Genomic DNA, 23,391 nt, shown 5'->3' with positions numbered 1-23,391 from the left:
AGAGAAGGATTTATTTACAGAAGATGAGTGGACGGAAGACAAGTGATATTTTGATGCATTTTCATGCAGTAAATCAATCGCAATGAAGATGTCAGTACAAGTGACTCAAGTGAACCGGATCACATTACTGATACCCCTTTTCCACCGACGTGGAACGGTTCCGGTTCTGGTGCGCGAACTTGATTTTGAACCAGTTCCGTGTGATTCCACCGTAAAAAAGAGGTTCCAGACAGCAAACTTGCGTTCTAATGTGGCACCACAGAATACTTGGTTTTTCAGCGCGAACCATGACGTATTCAGTGGGCGTGTCAAAGTGTAGAGGTTCTGGTGCTTTGCTAAACCACTGTGCTGGTGTCTCGTATGGAGCTCGACTCTGAATTTTTATCTTTTAAAGTCACCTGATTAAATTTTGAGCCAGTTTGCCGTTGATATTTTCAAAGCGCCTTAAAAAAGATGAACTGTGTGATATGAGGTGGTAAAAGTGACCCAGACAGTACAAAAAATGCGTAACATGAAAAATAAAGCGTAACGTGGCTTGTTATGCTAAAACAACGACCGATGAATTTGGGCAGTACAGAGACACTTATAACCAGTACAGAGCTCTTATAACCAGTAATAATGGAGAGTAATTGAGTGTTTCTATGTCGTACTTTTAGTACATTCAGCCATTTTACGCTTTATTTTTTTATGTGAAGCTTTTTCGACTCTCCCAAGAAGATTCAGAACCTGGAGCTGCATAAACACCACTCATGAAGTAAATCCAGCTAAACACAGATACATGTGGACCTTTTAGACTGGATTTGATGGTTATTTCACACAGATGTTTGTTCGTGTCGTGGAACTTCAGTGATGTTTCACCGCTCAAGCTGAGCAAATCGGCTATTTACGCCGAGAGTCGCGGTAAAAGCGAAGCGCAAAACGCTTCTCACGTCAATCAACTAAAGAAAACAACAACTGTGACAAACACATCTACGTCTTCTTATCACCAACAGCTGATCGATGCTTTTTACATAAAAACCAACATCTGTAACAACAGCACAAATGCTCGCATATAATCTACACGCTCCACCATCACGTTACTGCTCTTTACTTTCTTTATGTAACGCCCACCGTTGATGACGCTGCTTGGTTCTCAAAAACTGGTGGAAACGCGGGTCGGTTCTCTACAGCACACCAAGGTTCTAAGAAACCTGAACAGAACCGGTTCAAGAACCATGGTTCTTTTGGTGGAAAAGCGCTATGAGTGACTCAGATTAACCTGAGTCCATAAATTGAACCAAATTTACCACCACTAATTTCTTAACGGTAACCTGAGTTGTCTGAACCAAATGAGCCAGCAGCGATTGATAGGATAGAACAAACAGAAAGAAAATCTAAAAATCTAAAGCCTGTGTGACTTTACTTACATCGAGGCGTCTCCAGCAAACCACAGAGGGAAGAAAATGAACTGAAAGGAAAGGAGTCAAATGACACATCAGGTATTGTGAGGATCACAGCTAATATCTTGGGTGTGAACTTACTGACTGTAAATATATATTTTTGTAATTTTTACCTACCGCTTTATCCTGGTCAGGGTTGCGGGAGGTCCGGTTCCAGCGGGAAACATTTGGTGCAAGGCAGGAGTACCCTGGACAGGGCTTTATACACCCCCTTTCGCTCAAATCCCAGACATAGCCAATTACGCCGTGTAGATACCCGGACGGCCGATGGCACCATCGGTGGTAGACTGATCTACTAGACTACTGCGGCACCAGAGCACTTTGATAAAATACATTGTAATAAAATTATAGGCTAGTAAAGTGTGCCACCTTGTAAATGTATTGACTGTACATGATGTTTGTGCTGTGTTGGCACGGCTTTCAATTGGATAATAGCGGGAGGAAATCAAGAAAGTCAGAAATAAAAGTAAGAACATAATCAGTAAAGATAATTTTTTGGGCATCATTAAGGGCTTTAATTTTTGGACCATGAGTACCCTGGTCAGGACTTTAGACACCCCCCTTCAGACACAGATAATCATGTCTGTGTAGATGGCACCATTTGAGATTTAAACCCGTATCTCAGAGGTGGTGGTGTAATCTACTAGACTGCTGCGCCACCAGAGCACTTTGATAAAATACAGTGTATCACAAAAGTGAGTACACCCCTCACATTTCTGCAGATATTTAAGTATATCTTTTCATGGGACAACACTGACAAAATGACACTTTGACACAATGAAAAGTAGTCTGTGTGCAGCTTATATAACAGTGTAAATTTATTCTTCCCTCAAAATAACTCAATATACAGCCATTAATGTCTAAACCACCGGCAACAAAAGTGAGTACACCCCTTAGTGAAAGTTCCTGAAGTGTCAATATTTTGTGTGGCCACCATTATTTCCCAGAACTGCCTTAACTCTCCTGGGCATGGAGTTTACCAGAGCTTCACAGGTTGCCACTGGAATGCTTTTCCACTCCTCCATGACGACATCACGGAGCTGGCGGATATTCGAGACTTTGCGCTCCTCCACCTTCCGCTTGAGGATGCCCCAAAGATGTTCTATTGGGTTTAGGTCTGGAGACATGCTTGGCCAGTCCATCACCTTTACCCTCAGCCTCTTCAATAAAGCAGTGGTCGTCTTAGAGGTGTGTTTGGGGTCATTATCATGCTGGAACACTGCCCTGCGACCCAGTTTCCGGAGGGAGGGGATCATGCTCTGCTTCAGTATTTCACAGTACATATTGGAGTTCATGTGTCCCTCAATGAAATGTAACTCCCCAACACCTGCTGCACTCATGCAGCCCCAGACCATGGCATTCCCACCACCATGCTTGACTGTAGGCATGACACACTTATCTTTGTACTCCTCACCTGATTGCCGCCACACATGCTTGAGACCATCTGAACCAAATAAATTAATCTTGGTCTCATCAGACCATAGGACATGGTTCCAGTAATCCATGTCCTTTGTTGACATGTCTTCAGCAAACTGTTTGCGGGCTTTTTTGTGTAGAGACTTCAGAAGAGGCTTCCTTCTGGGGTGATAGCCATGCAGACCAATTTGATGTAGTGTGCGGCGTATGGTCTGAGCACTGACAGGCTGACCCCCCACCTTTTCAATCTCTGCAGCAATGCTGACAGCACTCCTGCGCCTATCTTTCAAAGACAGCAGTTGGATGTGATGCTGAGCACGTGCACTCAGCTTCTTTGGACAACCAACGCGAGGTCTGTTTTGAGTGGACCCTGCTCTTTTAAAACGCTGGATGATCTTGGCCACTGTGCTGCAGCTCAGTTTCAGGGTGTTGGCAATCTTCTTGTAGCCTTGGCCATCTTCATGTAGCACAACAATTCGTCTTTTAAGATCCTCAGAGAGTTTTTTGCCATGAGGTGCCATGTTGGAACTTTCAGTGACCAGTATGAGAGAGTTTGAGAGCTGTACTACTAAATTGAACACACCTGCTCCCTATGCACACCTGAGACCTAGTAACACTAACAAATCACATGACATTTTGGAGGGAAAATGACAAGCAGTGCTCAATTTGGACATTTAGGGGTGTAGTCTCTTAGGGGTGTACTCACTTTTGTTGCCGGCTGTTTAGACATTAATGGCTGTATATTGAGTTATTTTGAGGGAAGAATAAATTTACACTGTTATATAAGCTGCACACAGACTACTTTTCATTGTGTCAAAGTGTCATTTTGTCAGTGTTGTCCCATGAAAAGATATACTTAAATATCTGCAGAAATGTGAGGGGTGTACTCACTTTTGTGATACACTGTACATTGTAATAAAATTCAAGTTTGGCAAGGTGGCACAGCTAGTAAAGTATGCCAACTTGTGAACTCATTGACTGTACAGGATGTTTTTGCTGTGTTGGCATGGCTTTCCATTGGATGATGACTGGAGGAAATTCAAGAAGAAAATCAAGAAAGTCAAAAATAAAAATAAGGACGTAATAAGAACATATAATTTTTTTGGGCATCATTAAGGGCTTTAATTTTTTGACCATGAATACCCTGGTCAGGACTTCAGACACCCCCTTCAGACACAGATAATCATGTCTGTGTAGATGGCACCATTTGAGATTTAAACCCATATCTCAGCAGTGGTGGAGTAATCTAATAGACCGCTGCACCACTAAAGCACTTTGATTAAATAAATTGTAATAAAATTATATAAAGTTGGGCAAGGTGGCACAGATAGTAAAGTGTGCCACCTTGTAAATGTATTGACTGTACATGATGTTTGTGCTGTGTTGGCATGGCTTTCTATTGGATAATAACTGGAGAATATTAAAAGTCAGAAATAAAAAGTAAGGACGTAATCAGAAAAGATGATTCTTTTGACCCGAGTACCCTGGTCAAGGCTTTAATTTTTTGACCAGGAGTACCCTGGTCAGGGCTTTAGACACCCCCTTGTGATCAATCGTTTCTCCTTTATATTTAACCCATATAAAGGTTAAATAAAGCACATTGTACTGGTTTAAAAGAATGCAGCAAATGCAGATTTCCTTCTTTTAAAACGTTAAAAGAGAATGCGCCAGCTTTCTCATCTTCAGAACTCTAAACATAGATTGTGTGAATTCACATTTAGAAATACTGAGAGAAAACAGAACTCCAGGGTGTCTGTGAACCAGTCACGTACAATATAGTTATGATGCCAAGAAAACAGCAATAGTGCATGATTCTGCGTACATCCAAGCATTATTTTACAATTCTCAAATTGTCATCTTGACCTTGTGTTCCTCAAACTAGGATCCTTGGCAAGCAACTGATCTACAACCAGTCAGAAATGGAGCAGATCCATCCCAACCAATATTTCATCCTGATTCCATTATCACTGGGAAGACACACAGGAACAGTGAGTGCGCTATAGGACACACGCACACTCACGCCATATGTGGGGTAAAAGTTTTACACTCACGGTTCAGCTGGGATATGCAGGCTGCATTTATCACCCCACGGCTCCCCCTTGTGGTTAATATTAAAATAGCACCAACCAGATTTAAACGTCAAAAGTAAGAGGTGATAATTATTTAGTCATACCCCTTTATCAATGTTGTTTTTTCCACACAATGTTCTTAAAATAGCATTAATACAACCATACACACTGGGTGAATCAAAATTATGTTGAGACTAATGGATCTATTCCCTGCAAAATGTGTGTCTGGGCTTTAAATTTTACTGTTGCTTATTGCTCCGTGGTCCAGTTCCGATGCTCACGTGCCCATTGTTGGTGCTTTTGGCGGTAGACAGGGCTTAGCATAGGCACCCTGACTGGTCTGTGATGCACTGGCCTCGTCGGTGTATATATATATTATATGGTTTTATCTACTGTTCAGCAGGTACATACTGTACATTACAAGCTCCACACATTATCAAACATCAGAAATACATTAATAAACAAAAATAAATAAAAAAGCAGGGCTATTTAAAAATGCTGGTGTTAGAAATGTTTTTGATTTAATGTCACAAGCAGATATAATTGCACAATGCAGTAATGCCTTTTCCACATAAACCAAGACACAGTAGTACTGATCCATCTGCACGTATACCTGCACATACTTTACCCGAACAAGCATGTTGATTAGCTTTTATAACTGATAACATTGGAGTATGGGGGGGTAAAAGGTTAAAAAAAAACACTACATGAAAAGAAAAATAGAAATGAAAAGTAAATAATAAAAGCACCAAGGCATGTTAAAATATTAAATGAAATAAATACAGAAACCCAAATAAAACAGTAGTAAATTATGTAAGAATGGAAATAATAAACAGTGGTTTCAGTAATAAAGGTCACAGTTAAAAAATTAAGACCAGCAGTAAAGACTCAAATATTCACACTTAAAATATACACTGATCATCCATAACATTAAAACCACCTCCATGTTTCTACATTCACTGTCCATTCAGCTCCACTTACCATACAATTACTGACTCTCTGCATGCTTTGTTAGCCCCCTTTCATGCTGTTCTTCAAATGGTCAGGACCCCCACAGAGCAGGTATTATTTAAATGGTGGATCATTCTCAGGACTGCAGTGACACTGACATGGTGGTGGTGTGTTAGTGTGTGTTGTGCTGGTATGAGTGGATCAAACACAGCAGCGCTGCTGGAGTTTTTAAATACCGTGTCCACTCACTGTCCACTCTATTAGACACTCCTACCTGGTTGGTCCACCTTGTAGCTCATCTATTGCTGTTGTTTGAGTTGGTAATCTTTTAGACCTTCATCAGTGGTCACAGGACGCTGCCCACGGGTCGCTGTTGGCGGACTATTCTCAGTCCAGCAGTGACAGTGAGGTGTTTAAAAACTGCAGCAGCATTGCTGTGTCTGATCCACTCATACCAGCACAACACACACTAACACACCACCACCATGTCAGTGTCACTGCAGTGCTGAGAATGATCCACCACCCAAATAATACCAACTCTGTAGTGGTCCTGTGGGGGTCCTGACTATTGAAGAACAGCATGAAAGGGGGTTAACAAAGCATGCTGAGAAACAGATGGACTACAGTCAGTAATTGTAGAACTACAAAGTGCCTCTATGTGGTAAGTGGAGCTGATAAAATGGACAGTGAGTAGAAACAAGGAGGTGGTTTTAATGTTATGGCTGATCGGTCTAGGCGTAAAAAAGTTAAGGCTCAAGCTTTTTCATATAAAGCAAAAATCTATCACAATAAAACATATTTAAAAGAAAAAATAAAGACAGAAGTAACCAAAATTAGACTAATATTCACAATATTCTTAAAAAAAAAATGTTAACATTTAAAAATGTTAGTTAACTTGTTGCATGGCTTCTAATTCTACTTTAGTAATTATAACTGACTACATCTGGTGACCGTATGTTGTGCCTGAATAAGTTTTTCTGTTTGAATGCACCTTAAGTGGAGAAGTGATTTCTTTCCAGGGTCAGTTAAAACCCATCTTGTCGGCCGCTCAGGTGGCACAGCGAGATCTTGAATACATTGTATCGAATCACAGCTCTGTCATCTGGCTGGGCTGAGCGGCAACATGAACAACGATTGGCCTGTTGTTCATTTAGGGGTGGGGTAGTAGTAAGCCGGATAGGGTCTCCTCGTAACTGATGCAACTGATTGATAGAGCCTGCACAGGGGTGGGGAAGGAGTGCGTTATTCAGGGTGTGTCTCTCCGTACACAGGGCTGCTCAGCATTAGCACTGGCCTAGTGCAAATAAAAAGATGCATACGGCTGCTGCCCACGTGTCGGAGGGGGTGTGGGTTAGCTTTGTTCTCCTCAATCAGAGTGGGGATCGGCATTAGTGGAGAGGAGAAAAGTCGGGAAAAAATGTATAAACAAAATACAAAAAAATTGTCCTGGATTAGAAGCCACTGTAACCCAGGTACCACTGTGTACAGCCAGGCTAAGAGACTGCTGTGCAAATGTAATGTAACACACCTGACTGCAGATAATTCACAGCATTCTGTAATAGTTTGGATTTCCTTTGCAAACCACAAAGACGACAAGTATTTCAACTATGACATCAATGGTACTTTTTAACGTGTGCCCAGTTATAGTCCCCAGTTATAGTAACCATAAATACTAACAAGAAATTAGAAAGCCATGACAGAAATCACATCCCAAAACCTTTTATACCAGCAAATAAATAATCCCAAGTTGCCGGATGTATATTTTCAAAGTTTAAAACATATTCAAGAAGAACTGAATCAATGTGTATTGTTGTATATGTGAACTATGTAAAATTCACCCCTTACGACAGTATCCTGAATTTACAGACGTAATCTATTCATTACCTTCTGAATTAGCAGGTCCACCTTTAACAACACATGCTCAAACTTTCTAGGTACATATTCCATACTTGACCTCTCTTAGTAACAGCCGGGTGCTTATTTAGAGAAAATTTTAATGCAATGTTAATTTCTCTCTTTCACAGACAAATACACTATTTAAAAACCTAACTCAAGTAGAAACTGCCTTCGATAAAAGTGTGTTTGCATAGAAACCATCTATTGTTTGTTAAGTTTAAATAAATACTGTGTAAAACAATCCAAAATAATAAAGTTAAATGCTTAAACTGGAATGCTGGGCAGGTGAAAGGAGGGTCTGTTTTAGGGATGATGAATCCTAAGAAGAAAAAAAAAAAGAACAGAAGTATAACAAAATTGATTATAACAGTTGAGGAAAGATGTGTATGGGTGTGTGTTTATCTAAACATTATTCATTGTATAAGGGTACATTTACCAAACTGTCCCTGTGGTTCTCTGTAATCACATCTCAGTCAGACATCAGAGCAAATACACAGATATGAAACAATATGGCTTTAAATGTTCCCAGAACCATACTGGGGGCTTTAAACAGTTTTAAAATGTAAATGCTCAACAGAACCTTAAATTTTTTAGAGTTGGTCATCGGACAAACAAGGGCCTTGGTCAGGTAGGTAACAAATACCCAGCAATAACTCTAAAATAGCTTTAAAAGTCCTTTGCAGACACGGGAGAACAAACTGGGTGGGCAACCATCTCTTTAGCACTCCATTAATCATGCCATAATGAAAGAGTGGTAAGACAAAAGCCATTGTTGAGTAAACAAGAAACAGACTAATTGAATTTTGCTAAATGGCATGTAAAGGAAAAACAAGATTCTCTGGTCTGATGAGATAAAAACTGAGCTCTTTGTGCAAAACAGCAAGCAGCATGACTGGTAAAAACAGACGCTACACATCACCTGGCTATTTGTATACATTCTGTGAAAGATGCGGAGGTAGCATACTGCTATAGAGGTACTTCTCAGCAGCAGGGACAGATGACTGCAGCCGAATACAAGATTCCCAAAGTGCACACACTGTCACCTCAAAGCAAGAAGGTCCTGGATTCGATGCCCAGGCGAGGCGGGGCGGGACGGTCCGGGTCCTTTCTGTGCGGAGTTTGCATGTTCTCCGTGTGTCTGCATGGGTTTCCTCCGGGAGCTCCGGTTTTCTCCCACAGTCTTAAAACATGCAGTCAAGTTAATTAGACACTGAATTGCCCTATAGGTGGCAGGAATGGGTGTGTGTATGTGTGTCTGCCCTGCGATGGACTGGCGCCCCGTCCAGGGTGTTACTGTGTGCCTTGCGCCCATTGAAAAGCTGGGATAGGCTCCAGCACCGCGACGCTAATTGGATAAGCGGTTAAGACAGTGAGTGAGTGATTATTTGCAGCTGCTGTAGTTGTTGCCAAAAAGGTCTCTTCAAATATACACTGAATAATTTTGGTCAAGGGGTCTGAATACTTTCTGAATCTCGATACGTACAATTTTTTGTATACAAAGGTAAAAAGGGTCACTTACCAGAGCTTGTATTCTGTCAACTAGCTTATTTTAATGTCTGAATCTAATGCTATTTCATAAAAAATACTAATAATAGTAACATGAATATTCTAAATCAATGTATCAGCTTGTTATTTTAACCTTCTGACTTTCACATGTAATTTCAGTTAGAACTTACATTGCCTTTGGGCACCTCTTTGGTTATGTTTGTCCCAGTTCCAGCACGGTCGTTTGTACTGTGGTGTCCCAAAACTTTTTTCTGTTCAGACAAAGACTTTTTAGGTTCAATAATATTGTTCTTTTTATTTATTTTTTTATATAAAAAAAATAGGTGAAACAGAAAAGTATGACTGACCTTGATGAGGCCTCCGAAGGACCGGGAACGACCATGCTTTGGGTTCGGAGGCCTGGAGCTTTCACGAACTGGAGTTCCCTGCTTGTTAAACTACAAAATATATTCTTCATTTAGTATGACTATTGAACGAATGCCTTAGTTATCTTCTCACATTAACAATATTCATGGCAGGAATCAGAGTTTTATGCTAGTTTTTTTGGTCTTGTATTTTATATATAAATACACACTGACTAGGCATAACATTATGACCACTGACAGATGAAGTGAATAACACTGATTATCTCTTCATCACTGCAGCTGTTAGTGGGTGGGATATATTAGACAGCAAGTGAACATTTTATCCTCAAGGTTGATGTGTTAGAAGCAGGAAAAATAGGATTTGAGCGAGTCTGACAAGGGCCAAATTGTGATGGCTAGACGACTGGGTCAGAGCATCTCCAAAACTGTAGCTCTTGTGGGGTGTTCCCGGTCAGTATATATCAAAAAGGTCCAAGAAAGGAACAGTGGTAAACCGGCGACAGGGTCATGGGCGGCCAAGGCTCATTGATGCACGTGCGGAGCACAGGCTGGCCCGTGTGGTCCGATCCAACGGACGAGCTACTGTAGCTCAAATTGCTGAAGAAGTTAATGCTGGTTCTGAGAAAGAGGTGTCAGAATACACAGTGCATAACAGTTGCAGGGCTGTTTTGGCAGCAAAAGGGGAACCAACACAATATTAGAAAGGTGGTCATGATGTTATGCCTGATCGATGTGTGTACATATATACACACACACACATATATATATATATTTATACATATATACATACATATACATATATGTGTGTGTGTGTGTGTGTGTGTGTGTGTGTGTGTGTGTTTTCAGTCTTACACTATTGAGGAATTTGAGAATTACTTCTGTATTATCTTGGGTAGGTATTTAATGTATTGGGAATATGTAGTCTTCGTCTTTCATTGTAATAGTTTTGACATTCATGCAGAACAAGTTTTATGGTGATGGGTATTGGACATTTTTCACAAAGTCTGGGGTCTTCTCCTAGTATTAAGTGTAGGTGTGTTAATCTGGAATGACCTATTCTACATCAGAATCATGAGTGAATCTTGTGTAGTTTATTGTTTGTTTGTGTATTCCATTCAAGTATTCCATTTATTTTTAATGTATTCGTTTATAAGGGGTTTGATGTCCGTTGAAGTTTTGAATGCCTAAGTAGTACTAGACCTTATTAATTTCTACCTTATTCAGTACATACAAACATAAAAAAGTGAATGTGAGGTTTACATAGGTGCTGGTACACTGTCGCCACCTAGAGGTAGTTTATGTAACGACAGTCTGTTAAAACGAGCTTTGCATTGAACTGTATAACAGTACCAGCAGTTGCTAATAAAATATCCATATGTCCATATCAACAGTAAGAGCAATTATCAAAAAGCTCTAATTAAAGTTCCAAGTTGGAAAGTTACACTAAAAATTGCATATTGGGGTCCTACATTAGTCTTTCAGTTTTGTGTTACCTGTCGAATGATTTTCTTCTTCTTAGCTGAATCAGGCATTTTGCTGACTTGTTGGAAGAGCTCGCGCAGAGCTTCCTGTGTGTGCATTGTTCCAACACCATCCGGCTCCTCGCTGCTTCTCTTAGAGGGCAAAGCGCCTCGGCTAACAGCGCCGTCATACAGGTCCATGTCATCCTGCAGGAAAGGAAATTAGACCTAATTGAGATTCTGCACATGTTCTGCACACTGAGTGTTTTGAGTATAAAATCATACCATCTTTGAGGATTTATTACAAATAACTTCCAGGTTATTATAATTACACGATAGTGAAAAGCAAACGTAATTAAATCTTTTGTTCTTGGGCCAGTCAAATGTGAAAAAAATGTTTTTTTAGCAGTTATTTGAAGACAGGTAAAGCAAATTTGCATATAAATTAAGTCTGAGTGTACTGAAAAGAAAGAAAAGGAAAAACGATTATATATTCATATGTTTCCAGCCAGACAAACCGTTTTTTTCTTTAAATGCACTCAGGTGACAAATCAAAGAACAAAAGAACATCTTGTAATTATATTGTCCCGACACAGGATAATTAACACGCATGACTGTGCAATTATTACCTTTGATTGAGGAGATTTTGAACCAGTGAAGAGCATTCGTGCATGTTCTTTGATGTACGTTGGTGCCTTAAAATAGACAAAAGACATTATTATGGTGCAACAAGCAAAGTAGCTATTCTGAAATTTAATCGACTGCTGTCACGAGTTCCAAAACCCTAATCCTTTTATTCTCAGAACACACTTAGTATGTGCAGGTGAAAACAAAATGTCAAATACATTATTCACGGAGAGAAAAACTGAACGTCGTTTGAAAAGTTCTTACCCGAAACAACTTTTGTGAATGCTTGATCAGGAAGGCAATGCCATTATTTAGCTTATTTAAATTATCCTGAAGGTCATTCGCTGTAACCTGTGTACACACAAACATTTATTTTTTCATTCTAAAGCTACAGCACAACAACAACAAATACACAAAAATAAGTGCTACATACAAGACCTACATTTTTGGGCCAGATGATATGTGGTGCGAACATAAGTGCCAGATTAAAAGCTGACATTTTATTTTTGTCCTGCTGCTTGGCGGTCTGGTAGAGTAGGTCCAGCAGCAGTTTGAGGAGGCTGCGGTTGCCCGGAGGAAGCAGCATAAAAAGCAGCTGCAGGGATTCGATCTGACGCTCTTTGTTTGGAACGGTCGTCTTGTTACCTTTTTCATCAAATAATGTCATTTCTGTAGAAAAATAAATACGTATTTATTTACTAGGATTTTAACGTCATGTTATACACACTGGTTACATTCATGACACGGACAATTCTATATCTCTAATTTGCATGTCCTTAGACTTATAGCTATATAAACCATGTTTGGGAAGGGAAGGGAAGGGAAGGGAAGGGAAGAGAAATGCCGGCTAGGGACCTCATAACTGATGCAATTACGACCTCTGCTGGCTGATTGATGGCGTCTGCACAGAGTAGAGGAATAATGCTGATCAGGGTGTGGCTCTCTGTGCAAAGGCTGATTCGCATATGAACTCGCCTCGTGTAGGTGAAAAGATGCAGTCGGCTACTGCACACGTTTTGATTTTAACGTCATGTTTAACACACTTTGGTTACACTCATGACAAGTCAGGTAATTACTGGTTACACAAAATTAATCAGTTCAAGTGTTTAATGACAAACCCAGTCATGGACAATTTTGTATCTCCAATTAACCTGACTCGGAGTAATCAGAGCTCCCGTAGGAAACCAACACAGACATGCGGAGAACATGCAAACTCCACACAGAAAGGACCCGGACCGCGCCACCTGGGAACTGAACCCAGGATCTTTGTGCTGTAAGGCGACAGTGCAACCCACCTGTACCCCCTGTAACGTAAGCCTCGACTGAAACCCTGGTGGTTCTGCAAGTGCAGCGCGTACCTGCTATTTTGAGATGCGCAAGATAATGCCGGTGGGTCAGCAGCGGCTCGGGCAGCTCTCCGAGAAAGGCTTTGAACAACGTGGCAGCATCGTGTGGGTGGTAATCCCCGGTGTCCAGGTCGACATCGGCACCGCTGTTTAGCATCTCCCTCAAGGCCTGCTGTCTGATGCTGTTTCCAGGCACACGAAACAGGCCCTCCATCTGCAAGTCTGACACAGAGGAAAGAGCAAAGAGCTTTAATGTGAATTATTCAGCATAACCTTGCACGTCCAGTTCCTGCCCAAAATATACCATGATCTCATGCTGTCGACCGGGTTTGCAGCGGACGAGGAGATTGACAATGAAACAGAATAACAGAATTTCACTGTTGAACTGTTACTACTTATTGCAGATAGGTCAACACCGGTTAGAAGGCAGGAATGCACTGGACATAAAACACTCACACCTAGGGGCAGTTTCAGCACTGCATGTTTTTGGGAGGTATAAGGAAACTGGAGCACTCAGCCAAAACTCCTCGGACAGTAAAAAAAAAAAGTTTGTGAATGTTGAAAAGCACATTTTAAAACACAAGGACAGTACATGAAAAATACAATTTAAAGCCAGTCACAAAAAAGACATATGACAGAACAGTATAGTTAAACAAATGCTCTAGCACGGAAACAGGAAGCCTACTTACTTTTTCCAAGGTACTCTATAAGCTGATAAATTTGGCCAATGCCCTCCTCGGTTAATGGGGCTCCAAAAATCACTCCTTTCTCTGAAACAATGATATAATAGCAAAATGAGTAGAGCTTAATAACTTATTTACTTCTACTTGCACTTGACAGCTGCAACAAAAATATCTTATGCTAAAAACAATACTATTACCAAAAGTACATAGACACCTGACAATATGCATTGGCCATCCCATCCCAAAACTAGGGGCTCGGATATAGTCAAAGAGCAATCCTGAAGTTTGTTTGTTTGGGTTTATTGCCATATCAGCAACATACTGGCTATATTTATGGCATAGACAGATATTGAAACTGTACATTATTATTTCAGATCATGTGTTTTATATCAAGTCTGTCTAAAAAAATCTGAACTTTAATTGGAGGAATCTTCTCAAACAATTCTTTCATGTTCTCAACCCTATAAAAGTCGTCTTTGATGGCTGAAATTCTAGGACATTCTAACAAAATATGTTTAACTGTAATGGTTGTAGCACATAATTGACAGGTTGGTGCCTGCTCGCCGACCAGGAGGTGTCGGGGGGTGAGGGCAGTATGACCAATTCAGCACCTGGTTATAATTGTCTGATCTTGATTTTTTTAAAAGTCTCGGTTGTGTTTAACATTGATGTGGGGAGTTATTTCATGCAGTTTCTTTTAGGAATTGCTGGACCAGTCTTCTTGCCATTTTATTCTGCAGTAATCTTCGATTTCTAGGTAGGCGTGCAATTGTGAAGTCTGCCACAGATGTTAGAAGAGAAGACCTGGCTTGCAAGGTTGAAATACTTGCCAAAGGTGTTGAATGGGGTTAAGATCCCATTCCATGTCAAACCTTGGCTTTATGGACTCTGCTTTGTATATATTAGTTAGAGGCAAAGCAGAGATTTGCAGAAGTTGGTAGAACATGGAGGTAAGTTAAGATACCACCCCAACATTAACAAACTATTTGGAAGTTGGTGCCAGATGGAAGACATTTCTGTCACAAACATCAGTGCCTAAATTCTGATTAATGCTACTGACATTCTCGATCGAATAAAAAAATAAAGCTTTTCGGCAATACGCAAGGTAGGTTCGGCATAAAAAAACTGTACTTATTCTTTATTTAGAAGTGCTCTTGGCTTTCTTTCTTTGTACAAAGTATTAAATGCCAGAGGTGCCAATAACTGACTTTTTTTGTGAAAAAAAAACAAAGGCTTTTTCTTATAACTTATGTTAGATTGTTTTTATGTTTAGTTCAAGATGAAGCTATAAAGACTATTCTTATCAATCCTTACCAATACACAAATGTAATTTTAATAGCGGTCTGTGTAAAAAAATAATATTAATTAATTTGTTCAATAGAATCTCGAGGTTGGTGTGTATACAGTTGTAAGGTCACATACATTATGTTAGAATTGTTTATTCATACTTATATACAAGCACATATCTAATGTCAGTGTGGTGTGTGTGTGTGTGTGTGGGGGGGGGGTGTTCACCTTTACGCTTTAAGAAGCTGGGAAGACGCAGAAAGCCTGTAGAAGCAGGTAGCTTGGACTCCACCTCTCCCTGTAGCTGGGCAAACTCTGCTCCAGGTAAATCGATGAGGCGACTTATGTTACTCAGTACAAGCTCTGTAAAAACCTGGGGCCTCTCGTGCCTCATTTTCTCCACAAAGAAATCTGGGTTAAAGATGACTGGCTGGCTTTGATGCATTTCCTGGCTTATAACAATGTTACATACTGTTCCCCTATAGCAGAACAGAGAATAGGAAAAAACACTGATGTTAGGATTTCACTAATAATAATTAGTAATTAAAGTACAATATTTAAATTTCAAAAACAGACTTACGATATACTACAAGCCTAAGCCATTCAACCCCATTTTCAACAATTCTAGAGTTTAGATAGATATAGATGGATGGGTGGATGGATGGATGGATGAATGAATGGAGTAATCCAGAGGGAAACTGTTTCGTTACAGCAGCAAAACACAGAACTCTACACATATTACACATATTTGTATAGCTTTAAGGAAAGTTGCTGAGGTTCATAAAGCCCCCCCTAAACTATTTTCAAATAGTTGAAAGCTTTTCAATGGCTGGGATCAAATTAAACAAGTGTTGGGACATCTTTTGATACAATAATTTCCATTTAAATCACATCTGGCAGCGGATGTGTTATCATAAATTATAAAATGACACTGGTGAATCAACAGCTCTGCACCGGGACTATGATTACGCAGCCACGCTATAGTAACACGCGCAAAATGTGTCCTACAGTTGTCATGGTGACATCTCTGAGGATGACGTCTTTCAGCATAAATGATGCATTTTAAACTCTGGCAGATCCCTTAGCTTTGGCAATAAGACATCCGATACCATCCGAGACGCTGGGCAACACAAGGTCTGTAGGTGGTCGACTAATCACGACCACAACACATGTTTTAATTGTGCATTACTCCATTAAGCTCTGGTCCAGAGAAGTTAGTTGCATTTCTAGACAGTGTCGGGATATGGTTACTGCTGTACGTTTGTTTGTTTATTGGGATTTTAATGTCATGTTTTACACTTTGGTTACATTCATGACAGGAACGGTAGTTAATTACACAAGGTTCTTAAATTTTCTACATGTCTTCGGACTGTGGGAGGGAACCGGAGCTCCCAGAGGAAACCCACGCAGAAACGGGGAGTACATGCAAACTCCACACAGAAAGGACACTGGCTGGGAATCAAACCCAGGACCTTCTGGCTGTGAGGCGACAGTTCTGCTGTACGTACATACTGGTGTCTTAACATGCATTTGTGGATGCAATAACAAACTTTGTTTGTTAACAATGGAACTCCTAAGCCCATGTGGTGATATCAGTTTCCTCCAACAGTCCAAAAGATATGCAAGTGAGGTGAATTGGAGATACTAAATTGTCCATGACTGTGCTCAACGTTAAACTTGTGAACTGATGAATCGGGAATGTAACCAAAGTGTGAAACATGACGTTAAAATTCTAATAAATAAATAGATCGATAGATATCCATGAGAGAAGCAGGCTGGTTTTTAATGTAGTGCTGTTTTAGGTATGAAATGTCACTTGTTTTTAGTAGTGGTTTTTGTCCTTGCTGTTTACACATAAAGATTATTTAGACTCTACAGTTTTTTAATCAGGTCGGCACGGTGGCTTGTTGGGTAGCACCGTCGCCTCAGAGCAAGAAGGCCCTATAGGTGAATGGGTTTGTCTATGTGTGTCTGCCCTGCGATGGACTGGCGCCCCATCCAGGGTGTTACCGTGTGCCTTGTGCACATTGAAAAGCTGGGATAGGCTCCAGCACCCCCCGCGACCCTGATTGAATAAGCGGTTAAGAAAGTGAGTGAGTGTTTTTTTTTCTTTCTACTTTCCCCCAAAATTTTCTCCCCTAATCTAGTCATGTCCAATTACCATGATTGCGTCCTCTATACTGATTCGACCCTTCACTGCTGACTGAGTTGATGCAGTGTGCGGCGTATGGTCTGAGCACTGACAGGCTGACCTCAGCACTCATGTGTCTATTTTTTAAAGCCAACCTCTGGATATGACGCCGAACACGTGGACTTAACTTCTTTGGTCGACCCTGGCGAAGCCTGTTCCGAGTGGAACCTGTCCTGGAAAACCGCTGTATGACCTTGGCCACCATGCTGTAGCTCAGTTTCAGGGTGTTAGCAATCTTCTTATAGCCTAGGCCATCTTTGTGGAGAGCAACAATTCTATTTCTCACATCCTCAGAGAGTTCTTTGCCATGAGGTGCCATGTTGAATATCCAGTGGCCAGTATGAGAGAATTGTACCCAAAACACCAAATTTAACAGCCCTGCTCCCCATTTACACCTGGGACCTTGACACATGACACCAGGGAGGGACAACGACACATTTGGGCACAATTTGGACATGTTCACTGTGGGGTGTACTCACTTGTGTTGCCAGCTATTTAGACATTAATGGCTGTGTGTTGAGTTATTTTCAGAAGACAGTAAATCTACACTGCTATACAAGCTGTACACTGACTACTCTAAGTTATATCCAAGTTTCATGTCTATAGTGTTGTCCCATGAAAAGATATAATGAAATATTTGCAGAAATGTGAGGGGTGTACTCACTTTTGTGATACACTGTATACACATGTAGCATTAAGCTTGGTTTCCCAACAAAGCAAAGCAAACCAAACTGGTCCTGCGTTTTTATAGCACAAATAAAGTCTTTGTGAGAATAAAACATTAAATAATACCTAGAAATTCCGCCCGCTAAACTTAAATATGCGGCTAATTATAAACACACACCTAGCTAACAACACAGCAGGCTGTATCCCAAATACATTCCCACTGCTCATACTAATGCACTATATAATCTGCGAAATACTGGTTAATACTAGTCTATGTAGTGCCCTTGATTTTTAATATGAAGCTATTTGTAATTCAGCCTTCACAAACAAAGCTAACTAAGCTAGCTGTCAACACCAACCGAAGCCTGTTTGTGAAGCTAGCTCGCACTGAATGCAAACATTTCAAAGCCTATTATCTTACATATGATAAGTATTTTATCTAAATATATACAAACATTTCAAAACACTTTACAAACAATAAAATAAACAAACACTTACCTTCTGTTTTGTTTGTTTTCCTCATTTTCTTTCTCAGCCGCCATGTTCAGTTTGAATTTGCCACTATGAACACTTAGTCCCGCCCCCTGATTCTAATTGGTTGTTACAGACAAAAGTACCAATGAGGCTGCGCAGTTTGCTCATGAATAATTAATTAGGCAGCGCAAAAACTAGACACGTGATTGGCTAAGGCAAGATAACGCTCACTAGAACTATATAGGGTGGCCAGACGTCCGGTTTTAGGCCGGACAGTCCGGCTTTTCAGCTGCCAGTCCTCCATTCACGCAACGCTAGGACGGACACTAAAAAAATCCTCCTTTTGGAGTGAACTGGTTTCATTTTGTATCAATATTTTTTGCCATTGGCTCAGGTACATGTCAAACAAATGCTTTGTATTTCATTGGTTTAACAGCCTCATTTGACTCCTTATAGAGCTACCACTGGCCAATCGCAGAAGGCCCGCCCTCTAAATGCTAGTCTGCGATTGGGTCGTTGAATTTCGCCCGCCCTCTCTGTTCTGTAAACAGAACTCTACCTGAGACAGTCACTCAGCTCTCATGATCAGGAACGCGGTGAAAATGCCAAAAAGTAAACTTTTGGAGGCAGCGAGGAACGGACTTAAATATAAAAAGTAGACACAACATTTAGTGAGTAAAACAGTCATTTGTTATAGAATTCTCGCTTAAATTGGTCAAAAACTCTGTTATATGGGTTCTGGATTCATTCTGTGTGTTGCAGTATCATGTCCCCCGTTCCTAATATGACGTCCGTCTTTTTGGTGTAATGTCCGGCTTTTTGGGGTGTACTGTCCTCCTTTTTGTTACTATGAATCTGGCCACCCTAGAACTATAGCTTCTGGCTGTATTCTAAATCGCACTGCAATCCTTATTTTATACACACTCGATAGTCTATCGAGGGTGCTTTGCATTCACTAACACCTACTCTAGTATAGTATAGTGCACTGTAGGACTTAATCATTTTTAATTCTTGTTATATTATTCATTTATTGTCTGTGCCATCAGTGCTTGTAACTTCCATTGTGTTCATTTGTATTCCTGAGTAAGGTAAGCTTCTGGTTGAAGTATATTCTTTGCTGTAACTTGTTTTAGAATCTATCTTTGTAACTTTGACTATTAACTTGCTTAACTGTGCTAGAATTTAACTATTTGTAAGAAACTATAGCTAGTCTGTTGCTGCATTAATCTGTGTTTTGCTGATTGGTTAAAGTGGTTTCAGGTGTCTATTGTTAGATGCCTAGATGTGAATTGAGGGGCAGGGCTAAGCTTAGTATAAAATTAAATCGCCAGTCTTTACTGTCACCAGGTTTTAATGTCTGTCTGAGCTGTTTAACTATCTAACTTTTACTACTAATCTAAACTAAACTAACTTTGGGTAAGTACTATCGCTCGCAATAATTTCCTTCGGGATAAATCAATAATTTCCTTCGGGATAAATAAAGTATCTATCTATCTAGGAAGACAAGCATCAAGGCTCTTCTCTGTTCTAGCACCCAAGTGGTGGAATGAACTTCCTCTGTCTGAACATCTGAGTCTCTGACATTGTTTCATTTACCAAACTTTTCTCAGCATGTGCTACTCAATTATTCCTGTGCTCATATCTCACAGACCCTGCAGACATCAGAAGTCACATTACAGGAACAGCAACGCCAGCAACCTCATCTACCCCCAACTGTTGCAACAGACTCAAACAGTGGTGGTAGGTGGGGTCTGGAACTGTCAATCAGCCGTCCAAAAAGCTGACTTCATCTCAGCTTTTGCACTTTCTCACAGCCTTGACTTCCTGGCACTGACTGAGACGTGGATCACCACAGAGAACTCAGCAACACCAGCAGCCTTATCCTCTGCCTACACCTTCTCTCATACACCGAGAGGATCTGGCAGGGGTGGTGGTACAGGTTTGCTCTTGACCAGGAAATGGCACTTCACTCCTGTGAATGTTTCTCACCTTAACATTTCATCCTTTGAATTTCATGCTATTACTGTTACTTTTCCAATTACTCTTCATATCATTGTCATCTACAGACCACCAGGCTCATTGGGAGACTTCATAGAAGAGCTGGATGTTCTTCTGAGTTTCTTCCCTTCAGATGGAACTCCTCTGACTCTTCTTGGTGACTTTAATCTCCCTACACTTCAGTCCTCCTGTCTTTTTCCTCTTCTTTCATCTTTCAACCTCCTTTTTAACCACAGCCCTCCGACACACAAAGAGGCAATCTTCTGGACCTGGTCTTCAGCCGTCCAGCTTCTGTTCTGGACCTCACCGTCACCCCACTTCACCTCTCCGACCATCAATTTGTGTCCTTCTCTCTCCATCTCCCAACTCTTTCTACCTCCAACCACACTTACACCCTTAAAACACACCCCAATCTTCACTCTTTATCTTCCTCCCTGCTGATCTCCAACATCCTAACTTCACTACCGAACCCTGACATGCTTGCTACCCTTCCACTCAACTCCGCAACTAGCTCTGTCCTCTTACCCTCAAACGAGGAAAACCTTCTCACCCTGCTCCTTGGCTTTCAGATGCATTGCGCAGCAACAGAAGAGAATTAAGGGCAGCTGAGAGAAGGTGGAGGAAATCTAAGCTCTGTGTTGATCTCCACTCCTACCACGATCTGCTGTCCAGGTTCTTATCTGGCGTGACTGCTGCAAAAACATCTTTTTACAAAGCCAAGCTTGAACAATCTGCTGCTGACCCATGTAAGCTTCATGCTATCTTTTCCTCTCTTCTGAACCCTCCTCCTCCTCCCCCATCTGCCTCTCTCAATGCTACTGACTTTGCAACATTCTTTCAGGACAAGATTGACTCAATCAATCCTTCTCTCCGACTGACCCACTTTCAACTGACCCTCAACCCACCAACACACTCACCAGCTTCACCCCACTCACCATGGATGAGGTTACACAGCTCCTCTCATCCAGCAATCCCATCACATGCACACTCGACCCTATACCATCCACCATCCTTAAAGACATCTCACAGGACCTAATCCCCTTCATCACACCCATCATCAACAACTCCCTGACATCAGGTGTTGTCCCTACTGCTTTTAAGAAGGCTCAGGTCATTCCCCTTCTTAAGAAACCTACACTAGACACTACAGACATTAACAACTACAGACCTGTCTCACTCCTCTTTTCTATCCAAAATTCTTGAACGTGCTGTCTAACCAACTATCTGCCTTTCTTACTCAGAATGACCTCCACGATCCGTACCGGTCTGGCTTCAAGGCAGCGCATTCTATGGAAACAGCACTTGTAGCTGTTACTGAGAAGCTTCATGCAGCCAAAGCAGCCAAACTGTCCTCATTCTTCTTGACCTCTCTGCAGCCTTCGACACAGTGAATCACAGCATTCTCTTGTCCACTCTCTCCAACCTTGGAGTAACAGGTTCAGCATGGCAATGGATGGCCTCTTACCTCGAAGGGCGCTCCTACCAAGTGTCATGGAGGGGATCCATAACTCCCCCATGCACTCTCTCAACCGGTGTTCCTCAGGGCTCTGTACTTGGCCCACTTCTTTTCTCTATCTACACCCGCTCTCTGGGTAAGGTCATAGCCTCCCATGGCTTCTCCTACCACTCCTATGCAGATGACACTCAGCTAGTTTTGTCATTTCCTCCTTCAGACACAAGTCTCAGCTCACATCTCAGCATGTCTGCGAGATATCTCACAATGGATGTCAGCTCATCATCTAAAACTTAATCCCAGCAAGACAGAGATGTTGCTCATTCCTCATTCAGTCTCCAACCCAGGACCTAGTCATTTCTCTTGATGACTCCCAGATCAGACCATCTGATAAGATAAGAAGCCTTGGTGTTGTCCTGGATAACCAGCTGACCTTCTCTCCTTATATAGCCAACATGACGAGATCATGCCGGTTCCTCCTGTACAACATCAGGAAGATTCGACCATTTCACTTGTAATCTCACGGTTGGACTACTGCAACTCCCTCCTGGCAGGAGCTCCCATGTCCACTATTAAACCCTTGCAGCTCATTCAAAATGCAGCTGCCCGTCTGGTTTTTAACCAGCCCAAACACTGCCACATCACCCCACTGCTGCGTTCTCTTCACTGTAGCTGCACGCATTCAGTTTAAAACACTGATGCTCGCCTCCAAAGCCAAAAATGGACTAGCCCCAAGCTACCTTCGTGGTCTAATCAAACCCCGCTCTGTACCACGCAACCTCCGAGCCACTAGTCTCGCTCGACTTGAGCCTCCACCCAGGACTAAAGGAAGACAAGCATCAAGGCTCTTCTCTGTTCTAGCACCCAAGTGGTGGAATGAACTTCCTCTGTCTGTCCGAACATCTGAGTCTCTTGCTGTCTGTAAAAACGATTAAAAACCCACCTTTTTACTAAGCGCTTAAGCTGACTTGTACTTATTTACTAACATTTTTTTTCCATTTCCAAAAAAAAAAAAAAAAAAAAAAAAAAAAAAAAAAACAGGTTTCAGCAGATTTGTGTTCTTTGACTGTTGTTTACTAAAACTTGAGAAATGAAATGTTTACTATGGAAGCACTTCTGTAAGTCGCTCTGGATAAGAGCATCTGCTAAATGCAGAAAATGTGAAATGTAAATTATAGTGAGAGGCAACAAGAGTGTTAATTAGTGTGAGTTGGTGTATTAGTAGAAAAAGAACTAGTCATTGCATATTAATAAAGTCAATGCTGTTTTTAAGAATTGATATACATATTCTGATAGTGGCACTTTATTTTTGAAATATGTATGTGTAATACAGTATAATACTCATTTTAAGACCTTGGTAAAAGAATAATGAATTTTTTGAAACAGTGAATCATCAAACATGCATAGTGTTACTTTTATGTTACAATTAAACAGTTTATTTCAGAATAACAGTACCATGGGTCAGTAAATGGGACTTGAGAGCAATATACCATAGTTATTGTGTATATTATTGTCTGGTTTTGTGACAAAAATTTGGATCTTTGTCTGAAAGAGCATGTAAATA

General features: G+C 41.0%; 1 protein-coding gene across 1 annotated transcript; it reads right to left on the bottom strand.

Moving 5' to 3' along the window:
- Positions 1 to 5,423: 5,423 nt before the first annotated feature.
- On the bottom strand, positions 5,424 to 18,472 carry arhgap19 (Rho GTPase activating protein 19). Its single transcript, XM_063008495.1, has 11 exons — positions 18,401 to 18,472; positions 15,274 to 15,524; positions 13,765 to 13,845; positions 13,088 to 13,297; positions 12,172 to 12,398; positions 11,994 to 12,080; positions 11,732 to 11,797; positions 11,136 to 11,309; positions 9,625 to 9,714; positions 9,448 to 9,528; positions 5,424 to 8,090 (listed from the first exon to the last, which is right to left on the bottom strand). The coding sequence occupies exons 1-11, from the start codon at positions 18,442 to 18,444 to the stop codon at positions 8,028 to 8,030; spliced, it is 1,374 nt and encodes a 457-aa protein (XP_062864565.1). The 5' UTR covers positions 18,445 to 18,472; the 3' UTR covers positions 5,424 to 8,027.
- Positions 18,473 to 23,391: the final 4,919 nt, after the last annotated feature.

The sequence above is a fragment of the Trichomycterus rosablanca genome, chromosome 14, assembly GCF_030014385.1.
Source record: "Trichomycterus rosablanca isolate fTriRos1 chromosome 14, fTriRos1.hap1, whole genome shotgun sequence".
In the NCBI taxonomy this organism is placed as follows: Eukaryota; Metazoa; Chordata; class Actinopteri; order Siluriformes; family Trichomycteridae; genus Trichomycterus; species Trichomycterus rosablanca.
The sequence above is the reverse complement of the archived record's forward strand: the minus strand, read 5'-3'. Positions and strand labels throughout refer to the sequence as shown.

Bases quoted from the DNA above. Each gene is read 5' to 3' on its own strand.
- arhgap19 (XM_063008495.1), bottom strand. From the start codon at position 18,444: ATGGCGGCTGAGAAAGAAAATGAGGAAAACAAACAAAACAGAAG. The intron at 13,846-15,273 runs GTGAACACCCCC...TCATTGTTTCAG, and splicing joins CAGCTTCTTAAAGCGTAAAG to AGAAAGGAGTGATTTTTGGA. The intron at 9,715-11,135 runs GTAACACAAAAC...TATATTTTGTAG, and splicing joins AGAAGAAAATCATTCGACAG to TTTAACAAGCAGGGAACTCC.